The following is a 22,105-nucleotide window of genomic DNA, read 5'->3' as shown; positions in this document are numbered from 1 at the left end:
AGTGTGATAGTTGTCATTTATTTGAAATATTGTTTCAACGATGTAAAATGTAAAAGGAATTATTTAAAAAATTTCATTGCTCTTTATCAATGCAAATAACAAACTTTTTCACTACATAACAATTTGAAAAATATTGAATCAACACTCACCAATTAGTTGAACAGGTGTTCATAATTTAACTGAACTAGCATATAAATAAAAATAAATATGGCCAACTGTTCCAGCTCTAGCTATGCTACTATCAGTTTATCACACTGAACGATGTGACGTGAATTTTAATCACAATTTACGCAAATTGTAATGCGACACTCTGTTTAAGAAACTTCATGAAAATCAATTTATTTTTAACATCACTGAATCACTCTTGCTAACTGGAATGAAAACTTTCCAAAACACTTCTCTATTTCATCCTATATTAACAAATAACAAAAATAACAGATTTTTCTCAGTATACCGTAGCGATTCGAAACCAGTAAATAAAAACCTGGTAATATGTAAAATCTTACAATGAATTTGAATCTCAACATTACTTAAATTCAATCATCATACGGTGGCAAACCAAAGCATTCTGGTTTAAAATCAAGCAGCGATTTGAGTGAACACGTCACTTTGGGATACTTGGATTTATCCAGGGATTCATCTGGTACAAGGACGACTTGCATCCCTGCAGCCAAGCCGGATGAAGCACCACTAACTGAATCTTCAAAGACAAGAATTTGATTTGCCTGAGGTAGTGGAGGATCGAAAAGCTTCGCACAGAACAGATAACCGTCAGGATGTGGTTTGCCACGAGTGATCTGCTTTTCGTCAGCAATGCAAGTTTCATGATGCATTAACTTGAATATTTCTGTATATCTGGAAATTTTCAGATTATAATATTCTCTCTTTTCGCTGGTGCAAACTGCTATAGGGATGTTGTGTTTGTGCAAATGGTTCACCAGTCGTTCAACGCCGGGCATCAATTTGCTTTCGGGAAATCGGCCTTTTTCCTTTTCGTCAGTCAGTTTGATCAATTCCTCAGCAGATATTGGTAATTTGGCTTCTTCAACCAAAAACTGAAAGCCGTCTTTCTGTGGTCGACCTCTGATTAAAGCAGCCATATCATAAGTAAGTTCTTTGCCAAACCTTTTCATCACTTCGTTGATGCATTCTCCGTGCACTGTTTCTGTATCCAATAGCAAACCGTCCAAGTCGAAAATAACGTGAGTGACAGGCGGGAATTTTGCATTTGCATTCATTTCAACTTTGCTTTTTACAACGCAATCAAGGTAGATCTAAATTAAAATTGAAACAATGAACACAAATGAATAAGCATATAAGAGAAGAGCAGATTTGGAACATTTAGAAATGTTTATTATGTTCAGTTAAAGGCGACCTTGACAACTGCAAGAAACCAACCAGTGAGCTGACGCTTTCTGCGATTGTTTTCCACTGCAACCTTTGAACAATCAACATCTTGATTTAATCTCACAAATGTCGTCTCAGTTTGTTTATTGGCTATCATTTCAGATTTGACATAATGATTAACAATTTTAATGCTTTGATAACGTTTGCCATTGGCGGAAGTTTTATAATACTTATGACCTTTTAATGTTGAACATAGAATTCATAAATCTTGACTTTTTGCATGAAGAAACTGTATGATAATTGTTTCTTGAATTCTAACTTAATAGCTAACTTTACAGGTAAAAATTAATTTGGTAAAATTTACCTTAATCTTTGCAAACTTAGTTGCTCTTTCAACACCACTGAAGCATTTTTATTCACTGTACTATTTCTAATTTACCTCTTATAATTATATATATATATATATATACACGTCCGTTGGCAATGCTGCAAAACATTTGCTTTTGCTTATAAACAAATAACATCAATCGCTACACTATTGCTCCTTTGCAAAATGCATAAATTTACTTATACATTTTTAATGTTAAAATAAATTAATCATGTGACATTGTAGCTTGCGAAATTGTTCTTATCCAATTTTTATTTTGTTCATTTCTGAATTTATTCTTTTTATCATCGTTATGTCAACAATTGAATTTCGCCTTCACACCCGCATTGGTTCTTTGCAACGTTGCACAGTATGCAATAAGTATTTTCAAGTTATGGTAAGAACTTTTGAAACTGGCAATAATCGACAACAATCAACATTTTATTTCATTATTATTTTTTTTCATTTCAGACTTCATATTAAACTTCAATATTGCTAAAACAGTGGAATTTTTATGGCATCATGGAATATGTAACAACAACAATAAAACTAAGGGATAAAAAGAAATAAGGTTAAGCGATTTCTATCAGCTTATTGTTCTTCATATATGAATGAGACAATGCAAACAATTATTACAGGAATAATAGCTTCATTCACCGGACGATGAAGGAAAGGCTGGCAGGCCAAACAGTTCAGGTTTGAACTGATCCAATGATTGCAGTGAATAAGTGGCCAGCCTCCTTTTGTCTTCATCCATGCGCGAGTCTGGAACCATGACCACCTGCATTCCAGCTCTCAAAGCGCTCATTGTGCCGTTTAAAGAGTCTTCGAAAACGAGCACTTGGCTTGGATGAAGTGCCGGTTTCGGAAATCTGGAAGCGCAAGCCAAATAACAATCGGGATATGGCTTTCCGCGCTTGATTTCCGGGTTATTCGGCACACAGACTCGGTGATTCAATAACCGGAACAGCTGCTGATGGTTCTTTGTTTTCAAGAGATAATATTCTTCTCTTTCACTGGTACACAATGCCATTGGTATATTACAATGGTGCAGGTGTTTCAGCAGACGTTCTGCACCGGGCATCAGATTGCACTGGGAAAATTGCTCCACTTCGAGCTCTGCCGTCTCTTTTATAAATTCTTCTACTGTTAATGGCAGTTGTGCTTCATCGATCAATATTTCAGCGCCATCTTTTTCTGAAGCACCCAAAATTCTCAAGCTTAACTGCCAGTCGAACACTTTTCCATATTTTTTCATGATGGCGCCAATGCATTGTTCGTGGACTGTTTCGGTATCAAGTAACAGTCCATCCATGTCGAAAATAACGTGCGTTACTTTGCCAAATTGTTGTTTTTTTCTGTCCAACTCGTTGCAACAGGTTCTACGTTGGACAGACGGCAAAGTTCGAAGAAATGATTTTCCCATCTTGAATACCATCATCTTAAAATATAAATAAATAAAATATATATCGATAAAATAAACTGATAGTAAATTGCTATTTTGCAAAACAAAAATCATCGACTGATTGGTTTAAAAGCTGTTTTAAACTGAGCTGAACTTTAAACAAAACCTGAATTGAATCGTTTCTCGAAATTTAAAATTATTTGCAAATCTGCAAACGCTTGACTTAAGCTTGATTTGAAATAAAATGCAAGACTGCACTTTTTCCATGGTGTTTCGTGGCAAGTGAATTATTCCACGCAGCTTTGCTAACAAAAATGTCACTCACATGCGCATAACTCGACAAAAAGAATAACGATTGGTGCGCTTATTTTATAAATCGAATTTCAAATCTATGAAACTATTAATAAGTTTTGCAAAAAATCACCCAAACACGCAATGGAAATGGATCAATATGAAAACTTTGCCGTCATTACATGAAATTTAGGCATATTAAGTTTAGGAAATAATTAACCAAATTTGCATAAACTTCTGAAACTCAAAACAATATGACACAAAGAAAAGAAATAACGTTTATAGTTTATATTTTATTAATTTAATTCATTTATACAATATTTATGCTAAAATATAAGCTTAAAATTATTTCGAAGTTTAAAATTATAAATTATGAAAATAGACATTTTCAAAGATGCATCAACTTACCAAAACAAGCGCACGTTCTGCAAGTAAGGTAAGAAACGAACACGCCACAACACGACTGATGCTAACTGCAAAATAATCTGCAGAGGTCACAACTGCGTTTAAATAGTAATTGTAAGGCTCAGGATAATCACAATGTACTTGAAAATCATTTTTGTGCAATTCCTAACAATACAATAACAACAATAGTTCATCATTGTTTAATAAAGTTATAAATATTTTTTTGTATAAAATGAGATAATTTTTATTAAAATAAGACTAAAAATATATATACTATATTTTTAAAATGTGAACATTCGACTTTTTCTAATTAAAAAACGTCGAACTTGTTATCATTGATATTTTAAAAGTAGTAAAAAAATAAAATGAATGACGATTATACATGGTACAAAAAATAAGTATAGACACAAATAATAATGCAGTTACAGCTTTTGATTAAAAAAATAAGAATGCATTTTTGAGCAAACTTTAAAATAGCATACTGTAAGCATTTTGCATTTGCTTATGCGAAGCATTTTAACATTATTACTGATAAAGTTGAAGCTTTCTTGGAATTTATGAAATATATAAAATTGTATTAATTTTAATATTCATGTGATTGAATTTGTTTTCCTGAAACTTCTATTATAAATAAGCGTACTGTATTATGGGCGTTTTTTTAAGATTTGGCTGACTTTTGGAAATAGTAAATGTACTGAAACGTAAATTACCATATTTTAAAATTTTTTTGTGAAAATGTATGTAATGTTGTTTTTTATGCAGTAGTTTGTCATTAGTAGGCAGTAAGCATAATGTGTTATTTCGGAAATGATTTTTAAACGTAAATGGATATTTTTATGGTAATGCATTTGAAGTATGAATTACATTATAGACAAATAGAATAATGAATCAAAGCGCTGAAGATATGGAAGAACTTGGAGAAGAACTTAACGATATGGATTTTGATTCCCATTTAGATGATGAACTTGACGCGCAGCTCACTAACTTGCGTCAGATGGTTTGTTTTTTTCTCTCTCTTTTTTACATTTATATAGTGTATTTAATTTGCTTTTGCTATATTTTTTAGGTAATTGATAATCCTACAAGTTTCTCAGTTTACAACGATCTTGTGCAAGCATTGAAATGCGCTGGAGAGTTAATAGAACTACGTGAAACGCGTCGTGAAATGAGCCGTCGTTTTGTTCTTTTACCAAATGTATGGTTAGAATGGATTGGCGATGAGTTGGAATTGGAAACTCCGACAGCAGACATATTGTCTATGTTTGAACAGGGGTTGAAAGATTTTCCCGCATCATTGCATCTTTGGATGGAATATTTGAATCTTTATTGCACTGCATCACAACCGGATGAAGTAAATTGAGAATTTGTTTATTTTTTTGGTTATTTTTTTTACTTTCAATTTTTTCAATGTTATTTTTACAGATGCGCAGTCGTATTGAACAAGCAATTACTGCTGTGGGATTGAATGTCGCTGAAGCGTCAACAATTTGGCAAATGTATCGCGATTTTGAAATGGCAATGACTCCACTGCATCAACCGAATGGTAGTTCTTCATCTCCATCTGATGAAAAAGCACAATATTTATCGGTTTTTCGTCGTCAATTGTCTGTTCCCCATATTGGACTGCGTGAAGCATATGAAGTAGAGAACAGTTTAAACGTTGCGATTTGGAAAAAGATTAAATAAAATAATTTTTTTTCAGGAATATAAAGATCTGTTGAACGGTGCTGAAGTAGATAAAGCGACAGAGTTTGCTTATAGAAGCGCTTTAAAGGAATTGGAAATGTTGGAAAGTTTTGAAAAGCAACTAGAGTCGTACAGTGGGCCTCGTTCTTCGAAATTTTCCGCTTATATAGATTTCGAAATGAAGCAGAAATCTCCCGCACGTTTACAAGTCCTTTTTGAACGTGCTATTCTTCACTGTTACACTGACGAAACATTGTGGCTGCGCTATTTGAACTGGCTTAACGAGTAATTTATGTGCTTTTTCAGATTTTTTTTTCTATTCATCTGTTTTAGAAATATGAATTTACCTGACGTTACGTTGCCTGTTTATGGAAGAGCTGTCCGTTCTTGCCCAAGATCGATGAAAATAAGGCAAATGTATTTGCTTGCTTGCGAGCGATTCAAATGCGACTGGTCAATTATATCAAAAGTCATGACAGATGCACTTGAAATTTCCTATTCGCAATTAGAAACTGTAGAATTATTGTTAACTCACATTTATCAACGGAAAAGATTCATCTCAACAGAAGGTGGACAGTATTCTGAAGTTATTAAGGCAAGTATTTGTTTTTTTTTGCACCAAATCATACTCGTATCTTATCTGTTTAGCGCTTTATTGTATTATTAAACTAAATGTATAAATTTGAAAGTTTTGTTTTAAATCGTTTTCATTGGATCATCATTTGTAACATTTGTAATGTTTTGGTAAAGTACTGTAATGATGGTGGTAATGTGGTATTTATTTATTTTATTGACTAGTACAAAGACTAGTTTTGTGTGCACATTGATGTTTTTTTTTGCATGTACCGGTGATGGTTGACTTTTAATATGAGTTTGAATTTTTACTAAAGATGAGAATATTTTTATTTAATTTATTGCAGTTTTACTTGGAAATGTGCCCAGCAAAAAGTAAATTTGAACTAAATGCGTGAATTGAGGAAAGTGTTTTTAAGTAGTACTTAGGTAATCGAGGTTGAATATGCTGGTAAATTATTTGATAATGAATGTTGTACATTTGATTTTTTTTTTGAAATTTGTTATCCTAATATTTGTTGATGTTAGGGATTCGAAGATGGTGCTGAAATTTTGAAAGATCGATTCCACGGGGCTTGGGATGCGGATTTCTGGTACCGGCAGAGTTGGGCTCGGTTCGCGGCGGACGATTGCAAGGACATGAACGCCGCTCGACTGCTCTGGAAGGAAATAATGCACGAAGCCGGTGGCACGAATCCCACTTTGTGGCTCGATTACGTTTGGCTGGAGAGGCAGCACGGCGATTTTCAGCACGTCTGTTCAATTTATCAGCAGGCGGCAAATTCACTGTCCGAACACCATGCGGCTTTGTTTGCCGAATGGCTACAGTACGTGAACGAAAAGGGAACTTTGGACGACGTGCTGTCGACGATGCATCGCATTGAACGACATCAGATGCGACTGAAGGATATTCAGAGCAAGGTTTGTGAATTTTGTTGTTTTTGAAATAATTTGCATATCGATTTCAGGGGAAATTGCAACGCAAGAAACAACAACAGACTGCAAAGAAACGAGCCGAACAACAAGAAGAAGAAGTAGGAGAAGAATTGTTGAATTCAGCAATGCAACGGGATGGGGTTTCGGTGAAGCCGTACGTCAGCGTTGGTGAAAAAGCATCATCGAAAGATCACTTCAAGAAAGATTCACTTGGGACCGTTGAAATCAGTACTGCGGTGGGACGAGAAGATGCTGTGCAAGTCGATGCGGACGGATTTCTCATTCCGCCAGTTCCGAAGAAGACAAAAACCGCCGAATCCCATGCGAAACAAGCAGAGTAATTAATGCCTTTTTTGATCTACTTTATCTTGTTTCGATTATTATCCATCGTTGTTAGAGTTGTCGAACAGTCGACGTTGGAAACAACAAACGACAAAAGTACGAAACATGCGAATACGGTATTCGTGAGCAATTTGGATTTCGCTTTGTCTAAAGAACGTCTGAAAGATACGATGGCCGAAGCTGGTGAAGTGGTCGACGTGCGAATGATCATGCTCAGACCGAACCGTAGCAAAGGTTACGCGTATGTTGATTACAAAGATGAAGCCAGTGTGAAGAAGGCGCTGAAAATGGACCGTCGTTGCATTGATGGACGGCCGATGTATGTATCGGTTTGCCGAGGTGATGTCGAAACTGGTCAACAGTCGGATAAGCCAAATTCTGGATTCCAATATTCGGTCGGTTTGGAAAAGAACAAACTTTTTGTAAAAAATATTCCCACATTTGCCACCGAAAACGAGGTGGAAACTCTTTTCAGGTAAGAGATGAGAACAAATAATTATCCATCCATATATGCATATTTTTTTTTGCATCTAGGCAATATGGTGATTTGAGAAGTGTGCGTTTGGTTTTGCACAAGAGTGGCAGAAGCAAAGGCTTGGCGTATGTTGAATTTGACAACGAAGAAGCCGCTGAACGAGCACGACTTGGGCAAAATGGAGCTCACTTTCTCGGCAAACGTTTGTCTGTGGAATTCAGCAATCCACCCCCTAGGCAGGATAGATCGTCGTCCACATTTGCCAGAAAATCACAGAATCCATATAGCGGTGGTACGTCTCGACCTGCGGATGTAGCTAGAAGCGCACCACGACTGCGTCTTGTTCCCAGAGCACTTTCCACTTCGCAGAAGTGAACCATTATTATTACTATTTTTTCATATTTTTCTTTCGTTGTTGTTTTTGATAAGTAATCACGTTCATATATATATATGTGTGTATATTCATGGATAATATTCTTCGATTAAATTTCATTTCATAACTGCGAATGCAGTCTCTTATCTTTGTTTGTATTTCGTGTCAGAAGACAATGTTTATTTTAATTTTATTTGCTGCGAAATTTGGAAAATTTTAATATTTCAGCTTTGCTTTGAAGGCGAATGGACAAAGACAATTCAATGCTGCTCTCCTTATCACCACCGGCTAGTAAAGAAGAAGAGGTTTGAATAGAAAAACAATTTTCCATTTCCATTTTTTACATAGAAAAAAAAATTTTTTTTCTTCTTTTCTTTTTGAAGGAATTGATCGCTCCATTCAAATACATCTGCAGCATACCCGGAAAGCAGATACGCGTAAAATTGGTTTGTGTAAGTTTTATTGTTTTTTGCAACTTTAAAAATTATACAATTTTCTGTTTTATTTTTCAGGGTTTCAATTTATGGCTTAATGTTGATAATGAAATAGTGAATGCGATTAGTGAAATCGTCGAGATGTTGCACAACGCCAGTCTGATGTAAAATTGTTCATTTGTATTATATTAGATTGGATTTATTTCATTTTTTTCAGGATTGACGATATTGAAGACAGTTCAGAACTGCGGCGTGGTATGCCCGTCACTCACCGTATTTATGGTCTTCCGACTACATTGAATACTGCCAATTACATTTATTTCGTTGCACTATCCAAAACTGTCCAGCTGCGTCACAGGGACGCGGTTAAAGTATTTACAGGTGAATTACAATTTATCAAATATTATTTATTTCAATATTCCGCCTTTCATCAATCTTGCTATCAGTAATTTGTTTTTTTTTCTTAATTAGAATCTTTGCTCGATTTGCATCGTGGCCAAGGTATGGAAATTTATTGGCGCGATGCGGTCATTTGTCCAACTGAGGCGAAATATTTGGATATGGTTATCAAAAGTGATCCGCGAAATTAATGTAAAATTTAAATTTGCGATGTTTCTTTTTATTTTTTACATTTCAGAAACCGGCGGTCTTTTCCGTTTGGGTGTCAATATGTTGCAGTTGTTTTCAACGAACAAAACTGACTACAATCAATTGTTGAATGATATGGCAACGTATTTTCAAATTCGAGACGACTATATGAATTTGGTTGCTGGTGAAGTGAGGGAAAATTTTAGCGTGAATAAAAAAAAACCGATAATGAAATGAGCAAATATGAATAGTGAAATATTTATTGATATTGCTTTTTTTTCAGTTGAAAGGTTTTGCCGAAGATTTGACTGAGGGAAAATTTTCATTTCCAATCATTCACGCACTTCAATCCAATCCGGAAAATGATCAAATTTTGAGTAATGAAAAAAAAATATTATCTGCATATTTTACAATTTTTATTTGCAGAAATTTTACGTCAACGCACGAATTCAGTGGAATTGAAAAAGCATTGCATCAACATACTGTCCAATTTGGGTTCTTTGAACTACACGAAACAGCGTTTGAATGAATTATCAAATAAGTGGGTTTTTGTGATTTATGATTTAATTTCAACTTTTAAAAAATGTATACTTTTTCGCCTAAAAAAATTAACAACCATAATAAATGTGTAATAGGTGAACTTATACTTGTGAATTTGTATAATCGTAGGTTTTTTTTCTGAATGAAGAAAATAATTAATTTTGTGCAATTAAGTGAAACGAGGAGTTGCCAATTTCTGTGGTATTATTGAACAGTTGAGCAATCAGAAAAAATAAGTAAAAATACAATACTTAAATAGTATTAAAAGAAAGTTTTTTTTACTATGGTATCTGTTGATAATTTTGTTTATATATATTCCATTAACCTTGACAATCTTTTTTTGTTTTTACAAAACTAGGTCAAATTTTCCCGCTTCATATTTTAAAAATTGTCATTTGGTTTTTTTTTATTTGAATGATTTGCATAAAAATTTTTCATAAATTTCGAAAAATTTCTGTGGTTTTGTTTTGTTTTTTTACAATCTGACTGTTTAGATAAATCATTTTTTTAAATTTACAGTACTCTAATGTAGTGTATATTTGGTTGTCTTTTGGACTGTAAAAATTTGATGCGCATTCTGTTCGGTGTTTTGAGATATTTTAGCATAATTGAGCGTTTGGTTTGTTTATTCGATTCGAATTCTTCATACCCAAATATGTTTTCGTTTTACGAAAATATTGTATGAAGAAAAAACAATTGTCTTCTTCTCTTTTTTTTCTTTCAGAATTTTGAGTGATATTGAAAAATTCGGTGGTAATACCCATTTGCAAGATTTGATGGAAATGTTGCAACTGCTGCACACGTGTCAAAAGCAGTAGTGTTTATTTTTCCATTTTGGCCAAATGGGAGGAAAATTTTTTGTAAGAAAAAAAACATTTGTCTTGTTGATTTTGTGAAGAAGTAAATTTAAACGACGTCGGTATAATTTTTTTTTGGATTTGTTGTTGTTGTTCAATTTAGCTAGCTGTTCATCTAAGCACATCATTATCGACTGAAGAGAAGAAGATATTATTGTTCACGTTTGAATTATTATGAATTATATTACTTGGGACAGTCGATTTGAAAATTTCGGCCTTGGCAATTGGCATTGCACCGTAACGGTTGGACAGAAAAATTACACCGGCCAGTTTTTCTTGCCCTTCACGAAGTTGCACAGTTTTTGAATAAGTTTGCATAATTTGCATGAACACATTATAACACATGAACAATAGCAGCATGCTGACACGACAAGTGTTGTATGGAAAGTTGGAATATGAAACAAATTTTTTATACACTGACGGTTGTACGGTGGATGAATGGTCGACCTGGTGGGATGTGTGTGAATCATTTCGTTGTCTATTGCAAACATTAGAAAATAATAATAATAATAGAGGTTTTCAAATGGGAACAGTTGTGAACAAGTGATGAACTATTTGGTTCGAATAAGGGAAAAAAGTTTCGTCGTCGACCACGTCCAAAGCAGACAAAATGGCAGGACAGCGGCATGATCCGGGTGGTCAGAGTTCAACGGGCTGGTTAATCTGGTTGCGTAGACAATAAAAATTCAACTGTCACGACCCATTTCCTCTTCTTCCATGTTGTTCGTTCGCCAACCAGCTTCATAAATTTTCGTCTGCTTCGAAAGCTTTCTGGCGCTATTTGGAAGAAAATTTCCCGGCCGGAGTTGTGATCATTTCGCACGTTGATTATTAAAATTAAATCCTTTCAACTACCGCGATCGATGGATATGGAGTGGAACAGTTTTATTCATTCTGCTCAACGTTGTTACGATTTTACATCTATTTCATTTTTCTTCTTCTAAACAACAACAACAACAACAACAGTCGAAATTTTCAGGTAAGCAGAGTTTTTTTTTATTTATTTGTTTAAATTGTACACTTGTTCATCAACGGGAATGAGAGTTTATTTTTATTTACACATAGTTACACATACAGTTAGTTGTATTTGATGTTTGAAACAGATAAAAAAGTTGAATTCAAACTTTCTTCACATTTAAATTTAATCCAACAACAAACATTCTCTAGCATGGTTTTTTTCAATTTTGTAGTACTCATTTTGTCCATTTGAAGGCAAAATCAATTATTACAGTAATACTGATATCATTTGACGTAGATGAAAAAGATCTTTGAAAGTTGTTGGAAGGTTAATTTTGAATTTTCACACAGCCAATCCGATCGATCGATCGGTCGGTCGGTCGGTCGGTCGGTTGATCGGTTGGCAATTGTGTGTCCGTGACATTTTTTTTTAAATTAAATGTCTCTTGACGAACAAATGTTGTTCTCTTTACACAAAAAATAAATGATCCAGAACGGCCAAAGGTCACAGTTGTGGTGAATTTTATTTGATAAAAAAAATTTTTTTTTTTTCACATTTTCACTATTTTTGAGGGGAAAAATGTCAGGTCACAAGCAACAGTTTTTTTCTTTTTTTTTCTGCTGTTGTTTTTTCTACTAGCAACTCTGTTGGATATATTGGAATTTTTCTTGTTTGTTCATGGTGAAGGTTGAAATTCAAAAAAAAAATTTCTTTTTCTTTTTCAAATTCCCGCTTCCCCATTGCAAAAAGAGGTTAAACGGGACTGGTGGTGGTGGTGGTGGTGGGGCAAAAGCCGCAGCAGAAACTTGTTCCTTTCTATTCTTTTCCAGCATTTCGAACAAACACAACTGTCTCGATCTCCACCGCAGATAACGAATGAGTCACGTTTGTTATTCCAGAAAAAAATTTTTTTTTATTATTTTTTTTCAAATAATAATATTTTCCAATTGTTATTATTTTGAAAATTGTGAACGAAAAAAAAATGTATAACTGGAGACATTTTTTGCGGTCAGTAGAGATCGATCAAAATAGGGTTAAATAATAAATAGATGGACATTTTTTTTTCAAATTCTACTGTGCTTTGTAGTAAATAATTCCTCGCGGTATTTGTTGTTGGAAGTTCTATTTTAAAAATTTGGACCACATTCGCGTGGTGAATTGTTGGTGTTCTGATGATAAATTTTTCGTCGTCTTCTTTACCCTTTTTTTTTTCTTGTTTTTTTCTTTTATGCTTGTTCTCAGTATTGTCGACTAGTTGAACGTGAATTGATTTTTGTTTATCAAAAGTGAAAAATTTGCATATTTTATTCATGTACAATACTTTTTGTTTATTTTCATCCGTGTTTGTGTCGGTGTTGGTGGGTTTCGTTGACTTGTTTTTCTTTTTTACATCTCAAACTTCAACAGATGGGATTTGTCAAATTATAGAAAATTTTTCGCATTTCAATTGTTCAATTTTTCCACTGACCGACCGATCGACCACATTACCGTTTCTTATTGATTAATTGTTGTTTATTTGTTTGTTTTTTTTCGATAAATGATAAATAATTTATCAATTAATTTTATATAATTTTCAAAAATTTGAAATCCAAACTCCCCTTTTCCCCACTGTCAGTGATTGGTTGTCGTCCAGCAGTTGGCAGACATTGTTGTATATTTTCAGCTTTTGTTCCATCAGGTAGGTCAAGGCTTGTCGCGCGTCTGCGGTGGTGCATACGTGGTGTGCATTGTAAGCCTCCAGGCTTGGGGGCTGTCTGTCCTTGGTCTTTTCCTCCATTTTGTGCTTTGAATGTTGACGTGCAGTGACGTCGACCGTTTTCCGTCAACAGCAGGTGGTCGATCGGTCAACAATTTCGACCAACTGCTGCTGATGGAAATGATCCGCATTCAATTATTGTTGAATATTTTTGAATAATTTTCTTCTAATAATACTTCTCCTATTTGAACGATTTTATTTCTACTCCATTGCAATTTGTTTGGATGGTTTAAAAATAATTTTTTTTTCAAATTTAAAATTTAAATTCAATAAACAACAACAACAACAAACTTTGCCCTGAAACATTTCTCTTCAATTAATATGATATGCTTTTTAATTTGGCTATGGATGACGAATATCATTTTCGACCATTCTACTGAACTCGGTAAATCGACTATACAAGAAATGGATCAAAATTTTAAATTTCTCTTCTGAATCAAACAACATAAATATAAAAATAATTTTTTTTTTGAAATATATTTTCTTTTTTTATTTTATTTCTTCAACGTATTTTGTTTCCAGAAAAAAAATGTCTTTATTGCGATGATTTATGTTTGAATGAATTAAATTTGACATATTAAAAATTGATAATTGATGTGGAAGAAAAAAAATAATAATAATTCTATTTTTATCGTGAACTTTGTGAATTGTCCGGTTTGATAATTGGGACTAATATTTTGTTAAATGACTTTATAATTATAAAAACTAGGAAGTTCCATTTCCGTCGATGTAATAATTAGTAAGTAGTATTGTTTGTTTGTTTATTTCCCGTCTCGGTTGTATTTTTAATAATTCATCTATGCCAAAGCGCAAATAATATTCCAGGTCAGTCAGTGGTTAGCCGACTTTGTCAATTTGCTCCAACCAATCGTAAATTGTAAACAATCAAAATGACCAATATACCAATGCTATGACCGACGATGATCATCTGAAACATTGAACGATGAATTCTGACAATAATTATCATATTTTATTTTTATTCTAATATTATTTATCATCTTTTTTGTTTGTTATTGGAAAAGATTATTTTTCATCGGTAGTATGTTTTTTTTGCATTGCTAAAAATAAATAGCTGATATTTGATATCGAAAAGGGAAAGTTGAAATGCGAGTGAGATGATGCCGGTGGCGAAAACGAGCAAAGATCGATTTTATTAATAAAATTGTTTCACTTACTGTAGAGGTGGGGGGAAAAAAGAGGATTCGACGTTTTTTTTTATCTCTAATGCGGATAGTTGGTTGGTTGAACATGAATATTTTTTTTAATTTTTGGGATGAGGGTGGGGCACTTGGTGGTGGTGGAAAAAGAATATATGAATTGAAACGTTGTTTTTTATTTTTGAAGCGAGAAGTGATTTTTATTGTCGTTGCTTTGGTTGCGTAACAACAATAAAAATCAGGTTGTGAATGAGTTGCAGCTGTATTGGCTTGATTTTTGTCCTGGTGACAGCTTTTCAACCGGTTCGCATATGAATACAACAAGAAGTTTAAGAAGAAAAGTTGAAGAGGGCGGGGGGAGGTTGGTATATAGAGTTCACAAGTGAGATATAATTTCAATATATATATCTATATGGATTGCATGTAGTTTTATGTGCAGGCAATGCTGCTTCTCTTGTTCTGCAAAATGGGCATGTACGAGAACGATCGATCCATTCTTTCTCTCTTCATTTATAGAGAGACATAGTTGAATTAGTTAGTGTTGGTTGTTAGTGCAGCTTTGGTTGGTTGAAAAGTTGCAGAATAATACTATATGCATATATGTATATTAAAAAAATATTCACTTGTAATGTAATTGAATAAGAGTTGGAAAATTGACCGATTTTAAAAGTTGTTGTCCTATAAATAAATGGAACTTTTCATTTTTCACAGACAAAGACATTTTCAGAACATTTTAATTGTTAACATTATTATCATTTATGTATAAATGAATATTTTATTTGTTTTCTTTTCAATGTGGAGACATTTTGAAATATCTTGTTTTTTATTCCATATGTAAATTATATTTTTCATTTTCAGAGATTGTTAATATTTGTGAATGCTGTTTGAATAAGAAGAAGAAAAAGGAGAAAGAAGAAAGAACATATACAGTAGTAGTATTAGTAGTAGAAGAAGAAAGAAAGTGAAAAGAAATATATATTTTTTTTTTCAAGAACCAGTGATTTTCCAACTTTCTGCATTCTCGCTCAGCATCTCTTTCTGGTTGAGTGTTGGAAAAGCGATTATTACGTTTGTGTTGCGTGAACGGCGGCAGGAAAAGCTTTGTGGAATTGGAGCTTTACGTTGCCAGCGGTGAGTAGTGAACAGTTGTCGGCGACCTGGTTGGTCAATTGTCCGTTGTCTAAGAAGCAATTGCAGCTGTCTGTCTATCTGTCTGTCTGTGTGTGACAGCGTTGTATATAAATAATTTTGGACCTCTTGTTTACCGCTTCATCATAAAGCTCACGTCAGTATAGTATACATTTAATCTCAGGTATGTTACTTTGTAAAACGTATATTGATATTTTTGTTATTATTGAAATTGTTGAAGAAAAAAAAGTAGCATATTTTTTAAAAAAAATTATAATTATTAAATATTATTATTATTTTGAAAATAGATTGGAACTTGTGCTGTGCGTGTGACCCCGCCCCTGTTGGACTGGTGAACTGCCATTTGGGCTATTGATCTAGTCTTGTTGTTTTCCAATCGACAAAAGGTCGACCGGCTGAGGTTGCTGTGTCAACAGCGATGAGTTCACCGGCGGCTAACAATAACAACGGCCGAGCTGAAACGGCGGCCGCCAATTCGTTTTATCATCGGTGGCAACGTTGTTGTTAATAGCCACCATCCCAACATCCCAACATCACCGATGCATCATCATCTTCTGTAACGGCAAATAGATCTTTTGTTCCATTTTTTCCATCATCCATCATTGGAATTTGCATATTTTGAGAGGTAAATTTTGAAAATTACAATTTTTCGAATTTTATATCATCTGTATATTTATCGGTTGCGGTTTGATAGAGGACGTGTTATATAAATCTAGAGCTTTTTCAATGCTGTCATCTAGTTAGTTAACTTGAACAAATGAGAGAAAGAAAGTTTGCTCATTGGTGGTTAGTTAAGCTTTGAACTAGCTCAGCTATGTATGCAATCAACAGCCAACAACAACAACTACTACTACTATTACTGCTGCTACTTTAATACTTGACTATTTTTGAAATTTTCATAGATTGGAGGAGCTTTTTTAACCGACTTGAAAAAGCAGAGCAAAAAAAGTTTTGCGCGTTTTTTCGTTTTTCAAACGAAGCTGCTAGCAAACAGCGACAGGCGCGTCCGTTTGGTTGTGTTGCGTATGTGCACGACGTCATCCATCCATCCATCCAACCGTCTATCCGTCCATCCCGTCTTATTTCCTTGCCAGTTTGCTGTCTAGTCGTTGCTGTTGTATGCAATCAGAATAAGAATTGTGGCACGTTTGTTGGAAAAAAGATAAATAATTAGCTGTTGTTGTTGTTGTTGTTGTTGTGACGGTTGTTAGCGCACGTTTTTAACGTTGCTGACTGGCTGGTTAGCTGGCTAGTTGCTTGCTTTTATAACCTTCGACTTTTATCCAACTTTTCAGTTTTTTTAAATCCTCTTCTCGATGACAAACGACGACAACAACAACAACAACAACGATCACCATCATCATCATCATCATCATCGTCACCACAACTATTCTCATCATAATCATCAACATAATAGTAATAATAATAATAATCCACGTCAGCAGAAGCAGAAACAAAAGCAGCAGCAGTCTGAGCTTCAGCTTCAACCTCAACCTCCGTCGCAACTGCAACTGCAGCACCAATTGACGACGTCACAATCGTCATCATCAACGACTTCGACGACCAACAATACTACTTCTACTACTACTACTACTACTACTGCTATTGCTGCTACTAATACTAATACTAATACTAATACGAATACTGCTATTTCTGATGCTGCTGCTGCTGCTGCCGTCGACGACGACGACGACGATGACGCCACCACCGCTGCTGATGATATTCTCATTGCTACTAGCCCTACTGCTGCGCTGAATTCTGGCAAAACTATTATTGAACATTCATCGACCGCCGGTCGAACGCCAAGAAAAAGCCGCAAAGCTGTCGTCGAAGTAAGTTTATATTTTATATGCAAAATACAAAATTCATCTGTATATTTATTTCAACTTTTTTCGAATCCACCACTACTCTATTTTATTATTCCAATTAATAGAAATCGAATCCATTGTTACTTGTTTTTTTTTGTTTTACAATTTTGTCGTCCGTTGTCTCAGTCGGTCGGTCGGTTTGTACATTTTACTGTTACTATCTCTAATATGGATATATCATTATTGAAAGCTGGCTAGATCAGATGAATGGTTGGGTTAGCTTAGCCTAGTTCCTAGTTCGCTCCTTTGCTTTGTGACTGACTGAAGGCGGTGTGTGTGTGTGTGTGTGTGTGTGATTGACTAGCTCTGTTCCACGTCACGTAGATGTTGTTGTGTTTGAATGATCGAATGACAGCTGGCTGACTGTGACGTGCTGTTCGAAATTTTCCTCCCAATCTCCACCACACACGTTTTACTGTAAATTTTTTTTCTCTTTTCCAACTTCATTTTATTTACTTACAGTATTCTTGTATTGTATGCAAATTTCGAACATTTTTGAAATTTTTATCAAAAAAACTGATATTATCAAAATTATAAAAGAATATAACACTTTTTTTTCTTTTAAATCCTACACTCGTATATTATACAATGGAATAGTTTACAATTTTTTTAAACACTCTTTAGTACTGATGGGTAGATTTTGAACTTTTCTTTGACTTCTCTCTTTTCTTTTCTTTTTTATAAATCAATCTGTGAAATACTGTAAGTATAGTATTGATTTTTTTAATTATAATTTTCCCGAAGAGTTTACGTTCAGAGTTGGTTTTGGTGAGTGTGGTATTATTATTATTATTAGTGTACTGTGAGCTTGTTTTCAAGGGCAGAAGTATTTATTTTGTTGTTGTTGTTGTTACGGATAAACATCTGTGAGACGACGATCACATCTGCTTATTTCACGTATGCTTAAGGTTAATTTGAATGGTAAAGATGAAAAATTGAATAAACAGTATTAATTTTTTTTATTTATTCATTCGCTGATTTTGGATTTGTTGAAGATCACTTGTTTGTCGAGCAAAATTTTTCCATTCTACCTTGTGCAATATGCTTGTTGTTCGTTTGATTGATGATATTCCAATAGTTTTTCGTCTGTCTGTTCTGTCGATCTGTTACTGTATCAATGCAGTTTGTGTTTTCCATTTAAATGAAGATAGAAACAGATTTTTACTGTTGTTGTTGTTGTTGATGGTTGTAGAAAGAACATTTGCTTGTTAGACGATTTCATTCAAATGATGGACGCGATCAACCGTTGTTGACAAAGTGAATTCACAACTCGCTTAACGTTGCCGCTTGTACAATTTTCTACGCACCGTTCTGCTCTTGATGGCCAGTCCATTCATTCATTCGTTAATTATCGCCTGCTCTGTTGATGTTTACTGTGGATGGGCAAAACAAAGGTGCCTCCACAGTGGTGTGATATTTCTGCAAAACCAAACAACAATTATATGTACATATTGTATACAACGCTTTGCTCTGGTGACTTTAGTAGTAGAGAATGTTCTGTTGTTTGTTTTTTACTTCACACACTGACGTTTCTTTTTTTGCTATTTTATTTTATCTTCGAACGCTCTATGGTCTAGATTTTTATAGAATTTAGTGCTGATGATAAGAATATGTTTCCATATTCTTTTTTTTTTAATTTTTTTTGGTCTGATGATATCTTCTTTTTCATAAATTAATTATATTTGTTGGTTGGCAACAGTTTGGTGAGATAGATAAAATGGCAACAGTTGCATGTGCAGTGCAATTTTCATTTCAATGTTGTGTTCATTTTGCTCTATGGCAACGTGGGTCTTGTTTCGAAAATGCCGTAATTATTGATTTAATCCAATTATTATTATTATTATTATTGGTTGTTGTTTTGTTGTTGTTATTATTATCATGGCTATTATTGTTTGCTTTTTCATCAATTTTTAGCTCGACTGATAGATGTCGAGTTGTTGAGTGACGATGACTTCGACCTGAGTTACTTCCTCCAGGCCAAAGCATGTTGTTTTATATATTATATTATTTGTTGGATGGAAGAAAATGCTTGAATTGTTTGTTGTGTAATTTTAAAAATTTCAACGTGTCGAATAAGAAGAAGCAGTGTGTGGAATTGAAGATGAAAATGCGCTTGCTTATCGCCGTCGCATATGGCCGTGTTGTGTTGTGCGCCACGTCATTGGCGAGCAAGCAAGCACGGCGTTTTCATTTTTATAATAATAATAAGCAACGATCGTGGACACGCAGTTGTGTTTGCTTTATTTTACACTTTTCACTTTTCTTTCCATCTCTTTTCCCTTGTTTTTTTTTGGTTTTGGTCGAGAAAGTTCGATTTCCACTGACAAATTTTGCTGCACAAACCGACGTGACAAACAGCCACGCCCACACTTCTATTAGTTGGATGTCGCTTCTTCGTTAGCTGAAGTCAGTCGAAAGAGAGAACAGTGAACGAAACCACCGGCAGACGACATCTTCTTGTTGCACTTGACAGCCGCAGCCGCAGCAGCTGTTGATTGCATAGAGCGCGTCACACACGCTATATAGCGACGATAAGGTTTATTTTCTTGGCAACAGGTTGCATGCTTTGTTCTGCTTGCTCTCGTGTGTGTGTGTGTAGATGCATATGTAGACACTTAACGCGTTGAAATCTCTCTTCTTCGGCTTTGTTGTTATGGTGCCATTCATCTATTGCTCGGTCGACTGGTAAAATGCCAAGGGAGGGGGGTCGGTAGTTGAATGAGGAGGCAACTTATTATTTCTTTTATCTTTGATCAATTCACTCGTGTCGTGCAGAGATGTAAGAGTTCGATTAGCTTGTTTTGTCATCTGAAATTTGTCAATTATAACGATCAAGTTAATTTTAATTTTTATTTCTTGTCACACTGTTCATACATAGTTGAATAATAGTATAATGTTGATGATGATGATGATACATTTCTTCTTCTTTTATCAATCTAAAGCTCTATTGGTTTGTTTGTTTGTTATCATCGGTGCTGCTTGGTGACAAGCTTGACTGACCGCAATTTTGCTAGCACAGACGGTAAATTTAAATATTCCACTTGATCGAAATCATTATAACTGTGCAGTTGGTTGGTGGTACGTCGGGTCGTGTCAGGTCGGGTCAGGTTGGGTGGGGTCAGGTAAGCTGAATTTCCGGGTTCGCTTTTGTTGATCTGCTCATATTATTATTATTATTATTAATGTTCGATCTTACGTCATTAGACCTGACGTAGTATGTGTCTGTGCAACGTACATACGTGTACGTACGTACGCATGCGATGCATGCTGAGCACCACCGAGGCGCAGGTCGTAGTGTGTGCATGCATGTCCAGGTTTAAAAAAATGCGTTCGCCGTTGCGCTGGTTTTGATTTTTTTTTAAATTGTTCTTCCAGCTGTTCGAGTAGCTTGCTGTGAACAATTATTATTATTATTATTGTTTTGAAAATGTAATTTTGCAATTAAAAAAAATACCTCGATTTTGTTCCTATTTATTTCTCTTTCACTTGTTATTGTCCAGCTGTCCCGGATTTTCCAACAAGCCGGACAGTGACAACGACGAGGACATGCATTGATGATGGTGGTTGTAGTCCAATTATTATTTTACCGGTTTTCCACATTACGGCTATATTGGAAAACTGCCGCTGCCCCAAGTCTCCCGCAATGTTGTGTCCTAGCAGTGTCTGGCTTTGATAATTTTTGGTCGGGTTTTATTTACTTTTTGCTTCATCAATTCTTGTTGTTGATCACGTAAATTGTCCCATGCCTGTGTGTATTTTGTCTGTTCTATAGTATGCATAAGATTATTTATGGGATAATTCGACATTTTGTCATAACACCAGTTTGGCAATGAAATTATTATTGGTGTTGGATTTGAGGCTAATTTTTCTATTTTTACACTGTTTAAAGAGAAAAATATATTGTAAAAAAATATACTACAGTACAACTTTACAGTTGATGTATAATACAGTTTTTCCGTGCAAGTTATAATAATAATAATAATAATAAGTGTTGTTGTTGTTATTGGTTTGTTTCCTATGGACGCTTTTATGTATTAGATATACTTGTTGTCAAATTTTAATTGAAACTGGTGATTGGTCGATCAGTTGGATTGGTTGATTTAAATAGTTAGTTAGTTAGTTAGTTGGTCAGTTAGTTGGTTGTCTAGCTTGGCGGCTAGTTTTTCAGTTACTGTGCAGTTGGGCTGAGCATTTTTCTACTCGAACGATTATTCAGGTTAATAGAACAAAGGCGGCGCGAATTTTCTTGCTCAAAACTCTTCTCGTCTGCAACAATCAATTTGCGTTATTATTCCCATTCTCGTTTAGTCGACCAACAACGGTGTGTGGTTGGAGTTGTTGTGTTCTCAACAACAACAACAACAACAACAACAACAATATTCATATTTTTATTCATGTTGTTTAGACGAAGAAAGAAAGCGGCGAAAATTGCTGCACTAGCAGCACCAGTGGTCAATATAAGAACAACAATAACGACAAGACCACGACCGCAGCAACTCCTCCTACGATGGCCGCAACGTCGTTTGAGCCGTTCGTGCTGGGCGCGACGCCGGTGTTTCAACATTACAATTTGCAAAATTTAAATCCTTGCCAAAAGT

The 22,105-nt window shown here is 34.7% G+C and overlaps 4 protein-coding genes across 4 annotated transcripts; 3 read left to right on the top strand and 1 right to left on the bottom strand.

Annotated features, from left to right (window-relative positions):
- Positions 1-536: 536 nt before the first annotated feature.
- Tsp_06856 (HAD-superfamily hydrolase) lies at positions 537-3,140 on the bottom strand. Its single transcript, XM_003380654.1, has 3 exons — positions 2,372-3,140; positions 1,376-1,584; positions 537-1,274 (listed from the first exon to the last, which is right to left on the bottom strand). Exons 1-3 carry the CDS (start codon positions 3,138-3,140, stop codon positions 537-539), a joined length of 1,716 nt encoding a protein of 571 aa, XP_003380702.1.
- A 664-nt stretch (positions 3,141-3,804) lies between these two features.
- Positions 3,805-10,580, top strand: Tsp_06855 (putative squamous cell carcinoma antigen recognized by T-cells 3). Its single transcript, XM_003380653.1, has 22 exons — positions 3,805-3,846; positions 3,902-4,003; positions 4,687-4,812; positions 4,882-5,166; positions 5,238-5,456; positions 5,518-5,786; positions 5,835-6,077; positions 6,422-6,449; positions 6,603-6,995; positions 7,043-7,347; positions 7,408-7,827; positions 7,887-8,198; positions 8,442-8,505; positions 8,584-8,646; positions 8,713-8,798; positions 8,852-9,015; positions 9,106-9,207; positions 9,272-9,429; positions 9,506-9,599; positions 9,649-9,767; positions 10,282-10,319; positions 10,487-10,580. The coding sequence occupies exons 1-22, from the start codon at positions 3,805-3,807 to the stop codon at positions 10,578-10,580; spliced, it is 3,726 nt and encodes a 1,241-aa protein (XP_003380701.1).
- Positions 10,581-14,557: 3,977 nt separating this feature from the next.
- On the top strand, positions 14,558-15,573 carry Tsp_06854 (hypothetical protein). Its single transcript, XM_003380652.1, has 5 exons — positions 14,558-14,683; positions 14,751-14,855; positions 15,007-15,034; positions 15,349-15,451; positions 15,483-15,573. The coding sequence occupies exons 1-5, from the start codon at positions 14,558-14,560 to the stop codon at positions 15,571-15,573; spliced, it is 453 nt and encodes a 150-aa protein (XP_003380700.1).
- A 5,258-nt stretch (positions 15,574-20,831) lies between these two features.
- On the top strand, positions 20,832-22,090 carry Tsp_06853 (conserved hypothetical protein). The gene is made up of 4 exons (XM_003380651.1): positions 20,832-20,851; positions 20,883-20,890; positions 21,008-21,140; positions 21,724-22,090. Exons 1-4 carry the CDS (start codon positions 20,832-20,834, stop codon positions 22,088-22,090), a joined length of 528 nt encoding a protein of 175 aa, XP_003380699.1.
- The last annotated feature ends 15 nt before the right edge of the window (positions 22,091-22,105 follow it).

The sequence above is a fragment of the Trichinella spiralis genome, assembly GCF_000181795.1.
Source record: "Trichinella spiralis strain ISS 195 chromosome Unknown Scfld2, whole genome shotgun sequence".
NCBI classification, from domain to species: Eukaryota; Metazoa; Nematoda; class Enoplea; order Trichinellida; family Trichinellidae; genus Trichinella; species Trichinella spiralis.
Note: the sequence above shows the minus strand (reverse complement) of the source record. Positions and strands in the feature narration are given on the sequence as shown.